Source organism: Uloborus diversus, chromosome 3 (assembly GCF_026930045.1).
Source record: "Uloborus diversus isolate 005 chromosome 3, Udiv.v.3.1, whole genome shotgun sequence".
Lineage (NCBI taxonomy): Eukaryota > Metazoa > Arthropoda > Arachnida > Araneae > Uloboridae > Uloborus > Uloborus diversus.
In genome coordinates, this window is record NC_072733.1 from 116993411 (window position 1) to 117016491 (window position 23081).

The 23081-nt window shown below is 33.4% G+C and overlaps 1 protein-coding gene across 1 annotated transcript in view; it reads left to right on the forward strand.

The window, feature by feature from the left end:
- The first annotated feature begins 22689 nt into the window (after window positions 1-22689).
- The window catches only part of LOC129218159 (pikachurin-like), a 587112-nt gene continuing 586720 nt past the window's right edge, over window positions 22690-23081 (forward strand). The window contains exon 1 of the mRNA XM_054852374.1: window positions 22690-22879. Within this exon, the coding sequence (XP_054708349.1) occupies window positions 22762-22879 (118 nt within the window). The 5' untranslated portion in view covers window positions 22690-22761. The remainder of the gene's footprint in view (window positions 22880-23081) is intronic.

The window sequence follows — 23081 nt, forward strand, 5'->3', positions numbered from 1 at the left end:
TTTTTCTATATAAATAAGGACCCCCCTAATATATATATATATAATATATAAGTACATATTTTTTACTTGCTATTTGCACTACAATGAAAGAAAAAAACAAACGAAAAAGGATGCGAGTGATATTCATTGGGTTCTTTTTTATTGGACATTTCTAGAGCCCGCAAATGTTTTCGTACCAAAAAAAAAATCTTTTTTTTTTTTTTTTTTTTTTTTTTTTTTTTTTTTTTTTGACGAATACAGGTGCGTTTAGCTGCACTGCTAAAGTCACTTTGCCTAATTTCTTTATGGACGATAATTTCTGTTATTTTCATTTTCAAATGTTTGAGGAAGTATATTTCAGACAAAATGTGCTGTACGCAAAAATATATGTCAGTGAAAAATCCATGCCATTGAAAAACTATAGTAACAGATGAGTAGCAAAATGTTTTTGACGAGTTTACAAATGGACAAAAAGGTGAGTATTGCTTAAATGAATAACGTGCGAAGGAACATTATCATAGTTAAAAATATCCGTTTAGGATGTTATTCATGTAAAAATATTTTCTGCTGAACAGTTTGCTGACGAAAACCTTACCTGCCAATGAAAATATCCAACGATGAAGTTTTATCAAAATGACACTGTAGCTGCATAATTTGAGGCATTAAATTATATGCAAGATGATCCGTGAAGAAAAGATTCTGCCTAATTCACTTAATTATCTTTAACATAAAGAAACAAACTATGGAGACATTGCTTAATACGTAATTTTGTGAGCTTTTTAGGGTAGAGTTTCAAGAAGACGTTTAATTTTTCTTCTTTTTTTTTAAGTCTTAATATATTAAACTTAACTGTTTGTCGAAGTAAAATATTTCCTCTACCTATATAATGTTCTGAAATTTTTAAATTTCGATTTTTAAACATTTACCCTTCACCCATTTTGCAAAAAATTAGGACAACATTTTTCATAAAGAGCTATAATGCACAAAAATAATTTATTATTGAGGCACAGATTGTTTAAAACGTCTTCCAATTGCGTAGTGTTTCCTCGTTGTATTTTCTCCTTGAGCCAGTAGAAACATTTTCCCAACAGCGGCAGCCTTACTACTGCGCAGCGAACTTTAAGGTAAAGTGGTCCCGATGCCTGCAGCTAGAACCAGAAATCATGAGACCTGTAGCAATGGATTTATATACCCATGGTATGTCATGCAATGTATTTTGTATCATTTAATTTCAAGTGTGAGCTAAATGCAGTGATTCTTGATTGAAAGTCTTAGGTGTTGGGATATTGAGTGAAAAATTAAGCATTCACAATTGTTATAAGTTTTCATTTCGTTCGTTTTGGGAGGTTAAAGCAGTTCTTTTCGTTTTTCTTCAATGCATTGGCAAAAACTAATAAACATTTAGTTTTCTAATTAGAGATAATAAGATATTAAGATATCATTGTATTACACTTATGATTGATTTCTACGAAGCGACTTTCTATTCCGATTTTTTGTTTTCTTTTTCGGCTTCTTTGTTCTGATACGTAGCAATACAATGGAAGGAAATAATTACGATTTTTTTATAATGCAAAATATTCCATCTTATAATTTCAGGCTTAAAATGCTTATTCTTTATTTTGTTCAATTCAAAAAATATTTTATTATTTTCAGGTATGAAATAATTTCGCTTCGAAAAACGATCCATGGCCAGAAAAATCCGCCATGATAATTGTTCATTTACTTGGAGATTCCTCACAATATTCCTATTCATCGCCTTTAAAAAGTCGAAATATTTATTATTTCTTTCACCCTTACATAAAAAAACGAGATTATAAATAAATTTTTGGATGCAATATGTAAAAGAAACAGAAAACTTCACAGATTTAACCAGAAGAACAAACCTAATTTTTTTAAGATGGAAATTAATTGGAACAACTGCCACCTAAAAAGTTATAAATAAAGTGAGAAAACTATTTATGTTCAACAGAATAAATAATCGTTTATTAATTACCGGAGCAAAACATTCTATTTTCCGGAATTCAAAAAGTTTCCGATAATAAAAACTGGTATGATGAAAGAAAAGTTCTTTGTTTTTGAATCATTGCCGCTAAAGAAGACTGAAAATAATCACATGTTTATTAAAATAATATTAATAATGTTTAACTATAGGAATAACAAATGAAAGTTAAAAATGTTTATTTGTCGAGTTACAGCAATGGAATCAAAACTAAATGTATGTAAGCATTTCCTTTTCTTGTTATCTACTAATATTATTACTATTACGCTCAGTTTTGTATATTTATTGCAATGAAAAGCAAATAAGGTATTTTTTCATTTCAGATTTTCGTTCAGTAGCATAAGTTTCAGCTACAACGTTTGCAATTTTTACCCTAATAAGGTGGTTTTATTTTATAATTCTTCATTTTTTTCTGATAAAAGCTTTATACAGTACACCATCCGCCCCTTTGATCAGAAGTACAGTTTTCCACTTACAATATTAAATTAAATAGAGAGGCAAATATCAGAAGAAATTGTGGTAAAATACGAGCTTCTGTTGGTGTTACTAAACCCCTTAATATGCTGGTGATAAGTAAAAACAAGTTATCAGTATCTGACTCAATCTATGGATACAGAGAACTAGGGTGAAAAACGAAAGGTAGATTGAATTACTACTGTGTGTGCAAATTCAGAAGCTCTATTTATATTTTGTGTGTGTTCAAAATTTTCAAAACGCAAGTTTAAACTTTTCTTTTTATTCCGCTATCAAACAAATGTTAAATTTCAACAGTACTCATTGGTTTGATAGTAATGACTGTAGAGATTCTTATTCATGAATCTTTACAATGTTTCCTATTTGCACTGTAAAAAAAAAATTTTGAAAAAAAATAGAACCGACTTCAAAATTGCTCTAAAAAGTGAAAAATAATTTTATTCTTTAAACACCATCGATAATACTTTGAAACATAATTTTTGAAGTTGGCGCAAAAACGATCGATAAAATCATTCACAGCCATAACTCAACTACAAGTATAAAGTTAACCAGGTCCAGTTTCTTCACTACCAAATGCATTACGCATTGATGACAGCATATTTGAGTAACGATATATATGTTTCGTTCCTAACTTTGGATGATTTTTTGATAAAAGTATGAACGAAGCATGGTTACAATGGATTTTACTTTTTGTTTTTGCGCCAACTTCATAAATTATGTTTAAAAGTATTATCGATGGTGTTTAAAGAATAAAATTATTTTTCACTTTTTAGAGCAATTTTGAAGTCGGTTCTATTTTTTTTTCAAAATTTTTTTATTTCATTCTTTTTAGTGTAAATGTAGATATTTCAGTAAAAGTAAGAAGTTACCTAGTAAGAAGTTCGGCTCTATATCAATGTATTGCTTTAGAAAAGCCTTTATTCAAAATTATCATTACAATTACTATTATTCTTATATGGCACCAAACTTTTATAACAATGAGTTTCATGTTGTCGCGTAGATGAAGATAGCGAAGACAATGTGAAAGACAAATGAAGCGAATACTCAAGCGACTTGGAAAGATACAGAAATTAATAGAACATTCGAGAAAATACGGGAAACAGTAGAAACGAAATTTTAGTAAAATTCACTTTGTCCTAGTCGGGATTTGAACCCGGGTCGCTCGTGTGGGAGGCGAGAATTCTACCACTGAGCCACCGTTATCCACGGCTGAAAAGTGCGAAGTTCGCTACAATTTAATAGGGAAATTGCATAAAGTTTACTGTTTTTTGCCCATAACTTTTTTTCTAAAGAACAAATATGGTCAAACAAAGTAATGGGACCTAAGTTGAGCCATCCTCTATCCATCAAAAAAAGAATCATCAAAATCGGTTCACTAGGTGAGACGCTGTGAGTGGACAAACAAAAAAAAAACATACATACGGAATGAACTGATAACCGCCTCCTTTTTGAAGTCGGTTAAAAAATTCTTAAACGTCACTGAGGATTTCCGTGGAAAGTTTCCGGATTTCATGGGTTTTTATATTTTCCTTAATTGCTACAAGTCGTAGAAATGCAAATTTTTCACTGTTGTGAAAAATATTTTTTGGCTACCGGTTTAAAGATTGAGTGAGCGTGCCTAATAAGTGCGTCGGCTTTACTTCGTTTACGGCCCGTCCAGATTGACTAAGCTCCCTAAGGGAGTGTAAAAGTCTCTGGATAGCTGCAGCTTTGCAAAGCAAGAATTGCAGATAAAGGAGATACCTGGTTCGCACTTGCAATGCTGCCTTAACTTTGGCAATGGTTGCATGGATAATACTATAGCTTTTTTTGCATATCAGGAAGGTTCTAATCAAATACATTAAACCTACACTGTATGACCAAAAGTCTTGTGGCACTTACAAAAATTCACATTTTTAAGGATTTCTCAAGAAATAAGAGACGAATTGTTTTGTAACTTTTGTCACATAAAAGGTATGCTTAAGGTGTCATTTTCCAGTAAAAGTTGCATCACCCTCGTGTTTCGGGTATCAGTAACACATTAAGGAACACAAAAATGTGTTTTGATCATCGTTCGTCGTAAATAGAATAAGTTGTTAATTTCAGAAAACAGTTTGCTTACTAGGCAAAATTATTTTATATACTTTCGAGAAAGTATCACTGATATTCATGAAGATATGAGCATTTTTTTCAAAACTAACGAATTTTATTTGAAGGTTTTTTGACTCATAGCACGCAAAAAATTTCATCAAAGCTTACCAAATTTTCAGAAAACTTGATAGCAGTTTGCAAGAGAAGCATAATACTAAAATTTGAAGTTAAAATGTGGAAAATCGTATAAAATATGAACATTTAAAGGTATTAATTTCTCACTGCTCATGCGCGAAAGATAGCAATTTATGACTTTCACAGTATAAAACCCAACTAGATTCTTCAACTCATAATAAAACTCTTGTTCAATGTCTTAAAATTTAAGAAAGTTATCAGCGGTCTAATGACCCGAATTTCAACAATTCTTGGATAGGCGACGAGTCGTGAGGTGTCGTTTACAAATAATCTGTTTTTATAATGACTCACACTGAACGATTTCAAGCAAATGTTGCTGACCCCTTCGACGTTACCGATAACTAAATTTAGTGATTTGTAATTTAAATTTCCAAGAATGCGAACAAGGACCGATTTCCGGTAAACTTGCATTTTTTGGAAGTAAGCGATCAATGCATAAACAATTGAATTGAAAATTTTATATATGATTGAGTTGAAGAAAACATATTTTTTTCGGTAAAATAATTATATAAAAGAAGGTGCTTTAAATTTCTTTAACAATGTTGACTTCATTCACACTATAAAGCTATTGCTCCAGATTTCCAGCACATCGGCAATTAATGATCGATTTTTGCTTATTTTTAATTGTGAAATTAATAGAGACAATTTCTTTTTTGTACAATTAGTACACTTTACTGTGGCACTGCCACTCCTTTTTATGATCTAATGTTTCTACTTTTAAAAATCAATCTCAATGAAAGTGGATGTAGAGTTAACGACTATTTTGATCCAAAATGGCGAATGCGTCGGTTCCCTGGTTGCAAGGGCCTTAAGGTAAGCAATGGCAACTATATTTGTGATTATTGTCATGTAAATTCCTATGGTTCATACTGTACTCCTTTTCTCCAAAGTAAATTATTTTTAAAGATACAGATAGTTGATGTTCTACCTTTTTTCACCATGTTTATACCCTCTCCCCCTTGTCACACTTCACCTCACCCCTTTCTCCTCTTGTCATATGTCGTGCTCTATGATATTAATATATTGTTATTTAAAAATGCGTAACGTCACACTTTTCATTACTTCTACCTGTGCTTGACACCATTTGAGGCAGTGAGAGGCAAAGGGATGTAAGGGGCAAAATAAAAAATTTGAAGATAACCAGTACACATGGTAGGTGAACGTCTCCTCTGTCTTGGGGCAAGAGATGGTATTAGTGGCCCTGGTAGTTGCTGTTATACATCATGATTTAGAAAAAAAAATCAATGAAAACCTACTTAGGATGTTATCTTTAAACGCGTTTTACTCAAAACTTGAAAATGTTCTCTTACATCCCTTTGCTTCTCACTGCCTCAATTGTCAACTACCCTTTTTTACTTTAAAACATTGTTATGTAGAGCAGTGGCGTAACTAGCCGATGGTTTTGGGAGGGGGTTACATCTTGGGTCATCGCGAAGTAAAAAACGGAGTGGGGGTGAACTTGGAACCCCCTTTTTATACACGTATATATATATATATATATATATATATATATATATATATATATATATATATATATATATATATATATATATATATATATATATATATATATATATATATATTAGGGTGGTCCTTTGGGGAAAAAAAATTTCGGAATTCAACAAGTGACGCCCCCTAGTTTTGTGACACTATAATAAAAAGTAACGTGTGCAAAATTTGAACTCGATCGGTCAATAATAACACGTGCCCCTAGGCCGTTGAACTTTAACACTTTTGATAATTTTCGCACAAATCTTCGAAATTTTACTTCGTACTCAGTACATCGTTTCTCCTAGGTTTGCAAAATATTTTTACAGTGAGGTAGCACTAAAAATAATCTTTATAATTACTTTACATCATCTAAAAATTTTACGTTGAATAAGAATGAAATAATGCTTTAGAAACTTTCCTTAATCGTACGCTTTTCCCAATGTATCTCGATAGTGTGTATTTTTTTCCGAAAGTCTTGGACGGTCTGTGAAATAAATTGTTTTTGTGACTCATATTCGGTAAATTAGCTGCGAAATTCTTCGTTTAATATTGTGCTCCTCTTTCAGTTGTATCATTCACATTTTTCAGTATTTTAACGATCTTTCTTCCCTTTAAAGAGTTTAATTCATTTTAGTTATCTGAAATTTGTTAAACAGTCATCAGACACGTCTTCCTTATCGCAAGCATTTTTTGGACTAGTGTTTTCCTATCTTCAAAGTTAATTCCTTCATCCAATACGGACAAAGCTACTAGTTTATCCCCTAAATACTATAAGTGATTTATAAATTTTACAATCACTGCTTCTGCTGCATGTTTGTCGTCATTTTGTACGCTGCTAGTTTTTCAGACATATTATATTCTTCAAAAAAGCCTCGATTGGGTTGCTGCGAAAAACCATATCTTCATACAGCATTTAATTGTAAAACAGCTTTGTAAAACAACATTGAAGGGCTTTCTTTTCATGTAAGGTCAATTTAAATTGTTTCCAAAATATAAAAATTTTTAAACAAAAATTCTTTTTGCCACCTATGTGGCTCAGGGATATGCTCCAGGTTGCCGAATACATATCCCTGTAGGAGGAAATTTACCAGGAAATATTATTACGAGTTATGAGAATTATCTGTAATCTTTCTCAATTCCGCTTTTTACGAACAATAAATCATACGTCATCAACTTCGTCTTTCTTAGAATTTAAATGGTATGTGTACTTGATTGAAATGTTATAAGTTCTGAATGATGGAGATCTTTCCACAAAATTTTGAAGCGCTTAAATAATTGAATATCTGATCTAGAACTAAGAAAGGCAAGAACTTCTTTAAGGACACACTCTGCAGTACGATATCAAGTGCATGATGCTAGCAATCCAAATGTAATATATCGCCGTTCAGTTTTTGCTCTAAAAAATTGCATTCACAATTCATTGGTATTGCAAGTCGTTGTACCAAACACTAGAGCTAGAACAGTTAGTAATAAAGAGCTATCATATAAGATATCATAAGCAACTGAAGAAATATCTAAGGAATTCCGTGTAGCTGTTCAATATTAGGACAAGGAAGCTATCACGGTAATCCTGTCGGTGTTCTTTTTCCAGTTACATCTGGATGTAACTTTGTATCCCAGTGAATAACTACAAAATCTAAATTTAAATTCATGAAATTTAATTTTACCACTCGAAGATTTTCTCTTGCTCTCTTAGGAATGTACCATTGATCACTAGGTCATTTGGATTCAAATTTACTGCATCTATATAGGCTGTAAATAAACGAACAACATCTTTATCCCTAATATGGCATTTGTCTAACGATGATGAAAGGCGAGCAGATATCAATAGTTATCAAGCTTTTTCGCATTGAGGTAGACCAACTGTAGAAAACAAAAGTTCAACAGTTTAGGATATATATCCATTTCGGTTTCTAAATTTTGTGAATCGTAAGAATTTGATGATAATAAAGGACTATGTACTGAAGTAGAAGAAAATTAATTTAAAGTATTGATTTCTACATTGTTCTGATCTAAATATTTTTTTTAAAATTTATATTTTAGCTATGGAAAATACAGTATATTTTTATGTTAGGTGTAATCGAGGATTTTTTCGAAATTTATATTTTAAAAATTAAAAATTGTATAAGCATTAGGTATGTTTATAACTAAAGAACAGCGAATTAAAATATAATTGCAATTACTTATATTTATAGCATTGAAACCTTGCGACTCTATTTGCTCACCTATTACATACACAGGGAATTTTGTAAATCAACACCCCCGAAGCCTGGAGGAGGCAATTTGTTGCTGTCAAAAATCATTCATTAATGGCCTATAGAATCCCTTGTGTCTATCTTGTTGGGAAGGAACGTTCCCCTGCTGCTTGGTTCGAACAAGCGTAGAAGAGTGGTACGCTTGTCCCAAGGCCTTTGGTGTACATTAGGGTGGGCCGAAAATGCACTTTGGCACAAACTTTCGAAATCGAAGAGGCTTGGGGGCGGAAAAGTTGTGTATTGGGTTGCTCAGTAACCATGTAAAAATTTTTTTAAATCGAACAATATCTTCAGGTGGCGCCGGCGCCTTAAAAATTTGAAATTTTGACTAACACAAACCTTTTTCTTCTAAAAACACGATTTTTTGCATTTTCGAAATAGATTACGCTCTAGTGCGGAAAAGTTGTGTATTGGGTTGCTCAGTAAACATGTAAAATTTTTTTGAAATCGAACAATATCTTCAGGTGGCGCCGGCGCCTTAAAAATTTGAAATTTTGACTAAAACAGACCTTTTTCTTCTAAAAACACGATTTTTTGCATTTTCGAAATAGATTACGCTCTAGTGCGGAAAAGTTGTGTATTGGGTTGCTCAGTAAACATGTAAAATTTTTTTGAAATCGAACAATATCTTCAGGTGGCGCCGGCGCCTTAAAAATTTGAAATTTTGACTAAAACAGATCTTTTTTTTCTAAAAACACGATTTTTTTGCATTTTCGAAATAGATAACGCTCTAGTGCGGAAATGTTTAGTATTGAGTTGCTAATTAGCCGTGTAAGTTTTTTTTAAAAATCAAACAATATCTTCAGGTAGAGCCTGAGCCTTTAAAATTCGGTTTGTTTAGCAGGAAAAAGGAAACGTCAATAAACACATAAATAATAATTGAATTCATCTTTTACTGCTGTCATTTGTGCCAAGTAAGCCAACAAACATGAAGCAATGCAGCTCTTTGCTTATCTCAGAGAAAATTCACTGAGATAACCCAGAACTCACCACGAGGAGGTGGCTGCATATCGAGTTCCACCCGTGCCCTCCCAACCACCCAACCATATAATAAACACTGAGATTTTATTAAATATTTCACTTTTCTGTTGCCTGATCTATTTCGCCTTTTTTGTATTTCGACTTGCTTTCAAATGAAGGAATTATTCTTTGTGATTCTAATTTCGCCCTTATAAGGCCATCCCTTTCGATTTGTCCCACCACAGAAGCTGAAGCAACTGTCACTATTTTTACTGCCCTCTCCACTGCTTGGCTGTGGCATGGAAACTCTTTTATTTCTAGTAAAGATATTTTCTCCTTTAGAATATTTCGGAAATCTTCATTGCTGACTGCACGAAGCATTGGTGGCTCCGTAACAACTGATTGGTGCCAATCAATTATGTCCGTATAATCTTTTGCTTCGAAATTTATTACAGGAACAGTGAATCGCCGGATACCTTCTTGTTTATTTTCCCTGGCTTTTAAAATTCTTCGCATTGCAAGCAGTCGGATGTAATTTCGTTCATCCGTAAGCATCGAAAGAAAAATATTTTCATGATGCGCAAAAAAAGCATTTCGGCTTATTACGCCATCCACGACAGTCTTCAAGTCATCTGGGAGATAACGTGACAAGCTAATCATCTTCCATAAGTGTATAGCACCATCTTTGCAATGCGGTTTGGATTTTATATCAAACCACATCGGCACATACACTTTAATTATAAACTCTACTAAGGTTTTCAGTTCTGCTGAAACATTTGTAACTGAAATGTACAGGCGCAAAACTCGACATGCTGCCGTTAGCCAACGGGAGTGCGCTAGCTTTCCTGGTTTTTTCTCTGCTAGGGCAACAGAGCAGTAACCTGATGTTACAGCTTCATAAATTTGCAGCATATATTGTTGATCTGTACTCAGATCTTTTCGAAGCTCTTCTGATATTGCTACTAACTCTACGACATCAACCTTTTTGAAATTGACTACCGGTTTCAGCTCACAGGTTTCGAGATCTTTTCCTATTGGACCAGAAAAGGTTTCAGGACCACTTGTTTGACCGTCTAGCTTTTTTAGAAGATGCCGCAACGGTAACTCATTTGCGTGTAACATGCATATGAACCATTGAAGAGGTCTACCAACATCTTCTTCTATGAGACGTATAACTCCAGTCTTGCAACCTGTGTTAACGGGTGTCCCATCGCAGCCAACTGCCAAAAGAGTTTCAGTGTTGATATCATTCTGTAAAAGATATTCAGCGATGCTGCTCTTAATAGATTTTGCAGAACCACTAGCTGGAGAAACATGGCCGATATATTCAGATCCAGGTTCTTGTATTAAAACTACATGTTCTTCAATAACCGTTGTCCTGTGCTTTTTGTTTCCCTTGATTTGATCTGCTAAAGTTTTATCTTTTCGTCCGTCAAAAAAGAGGGCTTGAAGCTCTTCTGGTTTTCCTTTACATTGTAGTTCCTTTCGTTTTCTCTTTCTCTCTCTTCTTATTTTATTTTTATCTGTAACTTTGGAACGATTATTATCAGAAATCATTCCGACATCTTCAAGAACTGCAGAAATAATTTTCGCTGCAGGCCTGTCTCCAATCCCTTCACTATCGCAGGCGAGTGCTGTGGTTGGCAGTTTTATCCTCATCTGGCTGATTACCTTGGTCTCTCTTTTCGTTTTTCTGGAATGGTTCTCTCTGGATCTAGGAGGAGTGTATTCTTCATCATTACGCTTTTCATATTCAAACTCTTCGTTCTCACAATCCTCGAACTCAGGCGACTCGAACATAGACTTTGGTGTTTGGAACTGCTGTTCACTTGTAGCAGCTTTCAACACTGTATTGGATTAACTATTTTGCTTTCGGAGCAGCTTCTCAGTTACTTTTAAATCAATGCCCCCGATAATCATTTTTCTGACGGTTCGTTGATCAATCAAAAATGGTTGTTCTAAATGTGGCACTTTTCTATCCATTTCACAGGAGCATGCTTTAAAGGAATGACATTTGCATGTGGCAATGTCAAAGAGAGTTTTTTCGGCGTCTTCCAAAAATTCCTTTACTTTGTTCCTATAGGATTCCGTAGACTTGTTTTTACTTTTCAGGATATTTTTATACTTAGCATGATATGATTTAAGGATGCGCACAATTCTGCAATGAGAAATAGTAGGAATCGAGGACTTCTTCCACAAATCAGCTACCCTCTCAGCAACAACATTGGCAATGTCAGTAAAAGCTGGATCTTTGCCGTGATTTGAAGATTTCACTTGTTCTCTTATAAGGAAGTAAAATGTCATAACTTGACTGTAAATTGGTAAGACGTTAGGTTTCAGCTCTTCTGGCAAACCAAAAACAAAACAATCTGTAACTTTTCTAGTTGAATGACAACCGGCCATTGTGACAAAAGTATAACTATAACTAACTAGTCAATGACATTTAAATATCTAAAGAGACTGCTCTTCGATGAACAAACGACATAAAGTAAACTTATTAGTTGATTGCTTCTGTACTAGACTGAACTAAAGGATAACTGTGTTGCATATTATCACACTGACTGTCACGTGGACTGCAGGTGCGAGAGCATTTCATTTAGTAGAAGGGGGGAATGGAATAGAAAACTGATAAGGAATGTAAGAGACAATCCTGTACCACTGGGGGGTCACGTGGACTGCAGGTGCGAGAGCATTTCATTTAGTAGAAGAAGGGGGGTGAAATAGAAAACTGATAAGGAATTCTCTTTTCATGAAAATATATGTTGGTTTTGAATACAATCTCCGATTTTAAGGCGCCGGCGCCACCTGAAGATATTGTTCGATTTCAAAAAAATTTTACATGTTTACTGAGCAACCCAATGCACAACTTTTCCGCACTAGAGCGTAATCTATTTCGAAAATGCAAAAAAAACGTGTTTTTAGAAAAAAAAGGTCTGTTTTAGTCAAAATTTCAAATTTTTAAGGCGCCGGAGCCACCTGAAGATATTGTTCGATTTCAAAAATTTTTTACATGTTTACTGAGCAACCCAATACACAACTTTTCCGCACTAAAGCGTAATCTATTTCGAAAATGCAAAAAATCGTGTTTTTAGAAGAAAAAGGTCTGTTTAGTCAAAATTTCAAATTTTTAAGGCGCCGGCGCCACCTGAAGATATTGTTCGATTTCAAAAATTTTTTACATGGTTACTGAGCAACCCAATACACAACTTTTCCGCCCCCAAGCCTCATCGATTTCGAAAGTTTTTTCAAAAGTGCATTTTCGGCCCACCCTAGCCCTCTGTAACATATTAAATTTTTTAGAATGAAGGTGAGAGAATGGTCGGTCTGGAAGTAGCAGCACCTATTGAGGTTCAAAATTACTTTAAATATAAAACGTTAGAATTACTTTTACATAAAAATGAGAAAATCCGCAATTTTTTCTTCGAAACTCAAAAAAGGGGGCCCTAGGGGCACGTGTTAATATTCATGGATTGACTTAAAATTTTGCAGGGATCATTTATTTGCATAGTGGAACAAATTGAGGGGGCGTCGCGTAAAATATCTGCAACTTCAAAAATAAGGACCACCCTAATATATATATATATATATATATATATATATATATATATATATATATATATCGTGCATACTCGGAAATCCGGACTTCTGCTTTCCGGAAATCTCTAAAACCGAAGTTGCAAATAAATATTTTGGACAGCATATAAACAAAATGAGTTTAGGATCGGGAAGGCATATAATTTAGTATCGTACATGAGAATGGTTTGTTGGAGTAACTGCGATTATCATAAAGGGCCATTTTCACTATAGCGATTTTGTTAATTTTTGCTTCTATTCGGAAATAATTACGAAAATATTTTGATTTTTAGGTTTCTGTAACCTTATTACATAGAATACTTTTAAATGCTCTCGAACTTTCACACAATCAACAATTAGGAAAATTTGCGCATCTGAAATTATGTTTTTCCCGCATTTTTCGGGCAGTTGGAACTTGTGTATTGCTTCTATTATTTTTTGGTCTATTTAAATATATTGATTGGTTTATTTTAATTCCATCAGAGCTATTTTCAGATTGGTAATTCATACTTATCTGCGACTTTTTAAGCACACACACACACACACACAATTTTCCAAAAAAAAAAAAAAATCTCTTTCTTTTAATGATTTCTCCATAACTAGAAAAACTCCTTAATCCGAATTATCTAACTATCGATCTATATCTACACATAAAGAAAGGCAGGAATTAGCTGCATAAAATAATGCTCTCAAAGAAAAGGGGGCTCCGGCGGTTCTCTTCTGGAATTTTTCGAAATAAAAGTTCCAAAAACTCCGTTTCAGAAGATCTTCAACGATGTTAGGGGGTTCGGGGTTCTATCTGGAATTTCTTTCTGAAACTAGCCTACAAATGCATTTCTAGACAATCTTGGTGACGTTTGAAGGAAGGAGAGTTTCATGGTCTCTTCCTTCGGAAATTTGTCGAAATTAAAAAATCTCTAAAGCACCTTTGTAGATTTTTTGAAATAGTTACCGAAAATGATTGCGTTTAGAGACTTCCCAGAAATTTTTTGAGACACAAGATCCAAAAACTCAATTTCCAATGATCTTAGATGATGTAATAAGAAGGGGTGCGGGAATTATCCTCCGAAAATGTTCAAAATCAGCTCTAAAACCAATTTTGGGTGGTTTGATGATGTTAGGGAAGAGGGTAGCAGGCCCGTCATTTCCAAATTTTGCAGGAAGGGGGGGGGGCAAAGAGTATGTACTCAATGTATTTTATAGGGGAAAAAAAACATCAAAATACATGCAAGATTCTTAACTACCATACGTTTTTAAAATCCTGGAGGGAATGACATGGTGTTCAGAGACAATATTTAGACAATCTTTAATAGTGCTGTTGGCGGGGGTGGGGGGGGGGGGGGTTGTCAAAGGAATTTTTTTTCCCTTATAATTTTGTTCCTTCTAAACATATTGTTCAGAGAAAATTCGTAGTTTCTTTCTTTCTAGGAAAAAAAAGTTTTGCGATTTTTTTCTCATTTTGTGCAATTTTTTTGGACATGCGTTTCGGGGGGGGGGGATGTCCCCAAACCCCCCTCCCAGAGCTACGCCACTGATGTAGGGTTAGTTGGGTATGATGACCCTTTTTAGAACAGCTGATTTTTGAAACCTTATACAAAAAATTTTGAAAAAAAGAAGACATTGATTTATTTTATCTTGGGCGTTACTAATAAATAAAAGTTAATCATTGTTTTCTAAAATAATGCATGAAATATTCTTAAAGATTATATTAAAAAAAAAACAGATGGGCTTCCCACTTGTCTCATACGAAAGGGTGAGAGTCACCCACCTTTTATTTAAATTTAAAGTAAGCTTATCTAAAAGGGAGTAAATGGGTTTATTTGATAAAGTATGTAACTTTTTATTCTGAAATGTTTTTTTTTGTAAATGTATCCATTTGTAAGATATCTACTGATATTTAAATCTGTGTGATAGAAAATTAAAAATATAAAACAAAACACTTACACCTGTAAAAATTTTTGAAAGCTTATAAGTGTAGATTTTCCTCTGACATTTATTTTGATAGTGTTGAATAAAGATAGTTGAGTTGATTCAGATCAATTTTGATAAATTTTCCTGAATAGTAAGTTGAAAAAGAAATTGGAAATATTAAACGGCAGCGTCTGTTTAAAGTTAACTAAGGAAGAAACATTAACAGTTCATCGACAGTAATAATTCCCACATCATCAGCACCAGGCCTATAAAAATGTCGCTTATTCCATTATTTCTTGCAAATTCATCTTTTTATTTTTTTTTTTTTGTCATCAACCTCCAAACTGAGAGCTACAGAATACTTTATGGTTTTCTTTGGTGTGATTTTCGTAAATACATAGCCACCAGCTTTTGCAGCTTTTGTAGCGGAACTATCAATTCCTTCCAAGTCTTTATAGGTATCTTGTGTTTCATTAATAGAAAATTTTCAGTAGAATTGCTTTTGGGTATAAAATTGTCGCTTTTATAGGGTGACCCACATACCCCATACTAAAGGGGCCCCACTTACTAGGAAATTTAACGGGGTAAGAGGGACACCTCCCCTTAGACACTTATGAATAATACTTTGCGTAAAATTTTCTATTCCAGTATGCACTTTAGGTTAAGCTATACATAAAAATTAAATGAACATAAAAAAACTAACCTAGAAACACTTCTTTGAAAATTATTGCTTGAATTCCCTTTTATTATTTTCTTTTTTTCGGCCTAGGTCTATGACTTGGAAAAAAGTGCGATGCAGCCCAAATATGTCCAATCACAGTGATGAAATGTAACATGATGAGTGCAAAAATATATATAAAAGCCATATGCATATTTAAGTTGTACGGGGGTAGAATCACGTACAGCTTTGCTTTATGCAGTCGAACTCCGAATTCGAAAACGTTTAAAACAAATTATTTCTGGGACAAACTACCTGTATGTTTGCGATCCTAATGTTTGTTGTTAATTGTTGGTCGGATAAGACAAACTACGGTTAGGACGAATTGATTTAAGAAGTCCTTTTGAGTTCTTTTTAACAAGGTTCGACTGTATCATGTTAGAAATCAGTTAATCAAAAAAATGCAAATTGGCCTTATTAGGAAGAGGAATTCTGAAAATAGACCATTTCTGAAAAAATACCAAGAAAGATCTATTAACTAAAAGCAATTAGAAAATGCTTTTAGAAGCAATATGCAACGTTAGACAAACCCTTTTTGATTATGTATCCAATCTTACAATCAATTTACCATTTAAACATAGGCGCATTTTAATCGGAGATTGTACCTGGAGATTATCGCGTTTCGTTTTGCTTGCCATGCAAGTTTGGCTACAGCAGGAAATAGCTGGTGAAATATTTCGCGCAATTAGGGATGATTTCACTTTGCGATTTCTGTATGCTTGGTAAAATATTTCATTCGCACGTTCTCACAACCGGAGTACTAAAAGAAAAAAGAAAAAAAAAAACATAAAGAAATTAATGTGTGAGTTTGCAATTTCGTAAAATCATATCGTATGATTGAATTTAAATCAAAAATATTTTTTTAGTTTAAAATGCTTTTAAAACGGATATTTAATTCTTTCTACTGTGTAAAACTAGCGGAAAATGCAATTTGTGATATTTTTTTATTGTAAATAACCTCATGTGACTTTTAAAGGTACCGAATTCGGTAACCAAATTCATTTTAATTATTTTCAACTTGTATTTAGAATTATTTGTTTCAGAATATATGCTTCAAGTTACTTTATATGAGTTAAAAATGCAAGCACAGCATTCATATTTAGATTAGTTTCACATTCAAATGTTTCCACTTTTATTTTGGAACAAAAATTTTGCTTTTTTTAAAAAAATTTTTTATTTTTAAATTTATTTATTCATTTTTTTAGCTTTGCGATTAGTCTTCTTCTAAGTTATATCTACTGCTTCTTCCCTTAATATTCTTTGCAGATCTAGTGAAATCCATAAAGACTGGCGTCCATCATTTCGTGAAATCATTAACATCGGTAAACATTGCCACTTAAGAATTTTCACGTAGTTTACTTCTAATGACGCGAAATTGCACTGGGAGTTTAATTTTATCGGGAGCACCCAAGCAGCGGCGTACGCAGACAAATCAGTTCGGGGGGGGGGGGGGGGGCTGAGCTCGAAAGTCTTTGAGCTGGGGGGGGGGGATACTTATGAACTGTAGCTAAGAAAAGTTCATGTATCGCTTTTCTGATATCAATACGAATGTAAGATTTCAAAAATACATCATAAAAAAAAACTTGTTCTTTATTATAATTATATTTTATTTTTTTATAATTAATTTTGAAAATTTCGGGGGGGGGGGGGGGGCTGTAGCCCTATCAGCCCACCCCCTGGGTACGCCACTGCGACCCAAGCCAAATAGATACTTAAGAGATCTTTAACATATCACATGATCATACGACATGGATGCTGTTGATTTTCTGCATCTTGACCATCTGTCGATGGGGGCCGGACTCTAATCCGCGAACTTAAGCTTAAGAGACCATCACTGCTCTAATCTGCCTGATTTCTCAGTATTCTTGAATTTCCAGTTTGCTTTGTAGTATCTCAGGCAAACTAAGACTAGAAACTGCGTTTTATAACATCTTCATCAGAAATAAATTTGAAAGACATGGCAGTGTCTGAATAAGAGGAAGAATATGTAGGGCATCTTTCTTAATAATATGTTCAAATTCCTTCCACAAGGATGACAAGCTAATTAAATAACTGTATTACATGAAATTGAAACTGATAACCGTGATAAATGGGTAGGATGGCGGAAAAAGAGGCGAACACGCCTGTGAAATAACTCTTGTAATTTTGTGCTTTAATAACATTGATTTTTCTCAAATGTGATGATCATAACACAATGAAGACAATGCCAGTTTGTTTAACCAAGGGGTGTTGTAGCTCTACTACTCCTAATGAATTTAAAACTAATAAGCTATTTTTGATAGAATTCACTTAGGGTTTAATTTTTCCCTATTTACGTTAACGGCGTTTCGGGCATTTTTAACCGACTTCAAAAAGGAGGCGGTTATCAGTTCATACCGTATGTATGTTTTTTTTTTTTTTTTTTTTGTCCACTCACAGTATCTCACCTAGTGAACCGATTTTGATGATTCTTTTTTTAATGGATAGGGGATGGCTCAACTTAGGTCCCATTACTTTTCTTGACCATATTTGTTCTTTAGAAAAAAAGTTATAGGCAAAAAACAACAAATTTCATGCAATTTCCCTATTAAATGATTAAATATAAAACCCATTGTTAAGAAAGTTTGGTGCCTTACGACAGTAACATTAATAGTAATTGTAGTAATAATTTTGAATGAAGGCTTATCTGAAGCAAGCATCAAGTTTCTTCAGGGGGATGTTTCGATAATCGGGAATCTGGCGCTGTCGTCTCATTTTTGGTATAAATAATTTGATTTTGGTAACCCTGCTGATTTATAGTAAGCCTATGTGAATGATCGAAATCTTCCCTTCTTCAGTGCTATTGCTCCATAGTGGGGGTAAACCTAACCTGGAAGCGAGGTGATGCAGTGATTAGGATCTGCTTAGCCTTCACAATGCTACCATTTGGTTTGCCTCAACTACACAGTAGTATTTTTATCGTTATCATCTACGCCAATAACAGATGATCAGGGATAAGTAAGAAAATACAGGATTGCATAACAAGCAACTTGTATGCTGTGGAAACTAGTTAGGGAAAACGTAATACTTAAATGGTTATAATTAAATTAACTACACATTAATTCCAGAGAGGAACAAAGATAAGTTTTTAGTGCCAATCTACACTAAAAAGAATGAAATAAAAAAATTTTGGAAAAAAAACAGAACCGACTTCAAAATTGCTCTAAAAAGTGAAAAATAATTTTATTCTTTAAATACCATCGATAATCTTTTAAACATATTTTTTGAAGTTGGCGCAAAAACGATAGATAAAATCATTCACAGCCGTAACTCAACTATAACTATAAATTTAACCAGGTCCAGTTTCTTCACTATCACATATATTATGCATTGATGACAGCATATTTGAATAACGATATAAATCTTTCATTCGTAACTTTGGATGCTTTTCTGAAAAAAATATGAACGAAGCATGGTTACACTGGATTTTAGGTTTTGTTTTTGCGCCAACTTCAAAAATTATGTTTAAAAGCATTATCGATGGTGTTTAAAGAATAAAATTATTTTTCACTTTTTAGAGCAATTTTGAATTCGGTTCTGTTTTTTTTTTTTTTTGTTTTTTTTTTTCAAAATTTTTTTTTCTCTTAACTTTGGCATAAATTTTAATTTAAACCCATTTGCTTAACTTGAAACACTTAAACGAGTTCTTCTTTTTTTTTTTTTTTTGGCATTTTTGAGTTCGGTAATGCAATATATCATTCTTCCATGGATTTGCCTTCATTACTCATCATGCTATTAAACATAAGAATGATATCAGTAAAAACTAAAAAAAATACGATGTATCTTTCGTAAATGATTTTAACTGTATTAGCACTGTAAAAATCCTAAAGAGAAATATTCAAGGTTAGAGCTTGCAAATGATTTATATCAAGTTTAAAGACCTTTTTTATACCTAAAGTATTTGGTCTTATTGTATAGAAAATTTAGTACTTCATTTTAGTTTTTTATCTAAAATGTGCAAATGTTGCAGGCAAAACTAGATGTTCTCAGATATACTATTTTTTTTTCTTTAAGACAAAAAAGAAGGAAAGAAAGTACAAAAAAAAAAGATTTTCTCTTATATTGAATCCTATCGAGTTTTAGAGTTTCATCATTAATGCCCAAATGGCTATGCTTCAACAAGTAAAGCAACATTTTTTAACATTGACAAAAATAGAAAATTTCAAGCGTAGGAAGCTACTTATTGTTTAAAATTAGTAATTAAAAAGTATAAACGTACTTTTTAAAAATAATTCTCAGACTTAAAAGACACTTGACAGTCCTCAAATAATGATCAAACTCAATGTAAGGAAAACCAGTATAACAAACTTAAAGATATTTCTCTTAATTGCAGCTCTAGAATGTATTGTTAAGATACCAATAAAACATTAAGAAAATAATATTTTGGGAAAATCATTTGAAATTTAGTAAAAAATATTTCATTTTTTGTTAAAGCACTCGAGAGGACGGAATTAAAGGGATAAGTTAAATTGTAAATGAATATAAGATGATTGAAAACAGGTATTCCCCTAGTGTGGGAAAAATTTATACAAATATAATAAAGCTTGTTATCAGCAGCAAAAAAAAAAAAAATGTTAAAACATTTATCGCTCATCTCTATAAAAAAAATAAATAAAGCGTTTTTACCAACAAATATAAGCCTTTGTAAATGAACTCTCTTTTTCTTTTTTATTCTGAGATTGTCAGTCAAAATAATTTTTTTAGATCAATCAATATTGAAAATTGTTTGCTTTCCTCTTTGAAATATTTCAATCCTTCATCCCATACAAGAACCAACACAAACACTTAAAAACCCTCTTCAATTCCTCATCTATTTAAGTATGCTTTACTGAGCATATTAGCTACCCTTAAATTTTTGCAAATTTTTACATTTATATCAAAACCTTAGTTTTGAGAATTTAAAAGCATTTTTGTATTGCTTGATGTAGTGGTTTTCTTTAACTTGTGGCTATCAAACATTAATAATCAGTTTCAATTAAAATCCTTTCTACTACGAATGTGCTGATAAAATTGAGTTCGACCTACCCAAACCACATTGCAAGGAGTTCTTTCCCTGTCTTAGCACAGTGTTTTATACACGATGTCGAGAATATAAGGTGTTTCAGAAAGAACTCCCTTATTTTTAAACCACAGCGAATAGGTAACGATTAACGTATTTATTAATAATTTAAGCAACAATATGATGTAGAAAGTGGTCTGCAATTTTTATAAACCGGTTTAAAAAATAGTTCCAAGATGGGACATTTGAGGCGCTTTAAACAAAAATGTCTTTTAAATAGTGCAAGAAAGGATGCCTTTTGAACAGAGGTCAAATCTCATTGCAATGGGTTAAATACGTACACCTTTCACTGCAGTAATATAATGAAATCGGAGAGTAAAATTAGAAGAAAGCTGCTGCAATTTTTGAGGCACAAGCATTCGTCTCAGTAAAATCGAGTGACTCCAATTCATCCTTTGATTTCATCATGCTACAGCTGCAAAAGGTGGCCACATCGAACCCATTGCAATAAAATTTACCTCTGTTCAATAAGTTTCCTTTCATCCACTATTTAGAACATATTTCTGTTTAAAGCGCCCCAGATGATCTTTGAACTATTTTTAAACTGGTGCATAAACAGTTCCAGACCTTTCTGTCTGACATACCACTTGTTTCATCTTTCGATCGCTAACTTTATTGACCGCTATGTCATTTCAAAGAAGGGGATTCCTTTCTGAAACACCCTATATCGATTTGGCTTCGCTACATATTTGTTGTTTCCAAGCAAAACTGTACCTAGTTTTTCAAACCTAGCACTGATGTCTAAAAAAGAAAACCCGAAAAAATCAGCAAAAACAATTGCGGGACGTGCTATTACCAAAGCTTTTAAGGATTTATTTCGAAAAGAGAAGGAACAACTCTTAAAATTAACTTATTTTGTAGAACACATAAAAAATAGTTACCACTTTGCCATTGATGTCTGAAATTTACCCTGCTGAAAAGTTAACAGGAAATGGCAATCTATCATTATATACTGTGATGAAAATGTCTCAGATATTAAACGAAGAAAAAGTTACTGTAAAAACGAAATAATACTTGTAAAATGGGGAGAGCATAATACAACGACCGTTATGAAATATTTAAATAGTTGTAAAGCAATGATGATGTAGAGATGTGAAATGTTAAAAAACATACAAATATATAAATTTGATAAAAGTGATGGTCTAAAAATTTTTGATGATTTCACTCGGAAATAGATGTAAATAACCTCAAAATAACCGAGTTTTGCGAAACACATAAAACAAATAGTACTACTTTACCTTCAGAATCGGAAATTTACCCCGTGCAAAAAGGTAAGAGAAAAAGAGAAATCTGATCAAGAGAAAATCACAATGAAAAAATATCCTATATTAATAGAAAAAGTTAATGTGAAGAAAGTACCTGAAGAATGTGTACTGCATAGTAACATAATCGAAAAGAAATATTTAACTAGGTGTGAATTAGGTGATCTTACGCCAAACGGAGGTGTAAAAGGTTTTTAAAAAAATCAGGAAATGAATTTCATAGAATGATATTCCTAAAGCTTTCGATGATTTCCTTCGGAAATAGAAGTAAATAACCTCAAAATTATCGAGTTTTGCGGAGCACATAAAACAAATAGTAGCACTTTACCCTCGGAATCGGAAATTCACCCCGTGGAAAAAGTTAACGGGAAAAGGGAAGTATAAAAAATGTGGAACACGCAGTAAAGCAAACAAGCAGTGGAGAAAATAAAATATGCCGTTCTGCCATGCGCCGCTTTCTACTCTACCGGCGTTCCCTCCGCTCATCAATCGACCGCGCCTACAATACCGAGTAAGCAAGCGTCCGCGATGCACATTCAATTGCGGCTTGGACAGTTTCGCAAGCGGTAACCTGCGGTGAAATCCGCTGAAAATCTCGCTCTAATGGCTGCCAGTTATTGGCGTTGAGGGAAAAAAAAGTTTTTCCTACCCGCGATTTTTGGATTTGCGTCAAAGAGCCGCTGTATCGAACGCTTCCGAGGGGGTCACGATTTTTAGATACGAGTGAGCTTTTTTCGATCGTCTGCTTTTAAAAGACCTCTTTTGGCCCCTATCGACCGGTGCATGAGTTTAGCAACATGGCACCCCTGACACTCAGGGAGTTTTCTGTGTACGGCATGTTTGTCTTAATGTTCGCTGCAATTCTCTATGGTAGACCACCAGTACATGCGAAGAACTTTGAAGCAGCATTTCAAGGTAAGATTCTACCCTTTTCTTTAAGATTTTCCTTGTTTTTAGCGCTAGAGCGCGCGCTAAATAATAACCGCGGTAAACGTCGAGATACAATCGCGCGTGTAAGTGCGCGAAAACTCGAGGATTGTTTCGGTTTTACGAAAAAAAGAAAAATCGTCGAAGGTGTGCGTTACATATTTATAACATACAGATTTATGTTACTTTC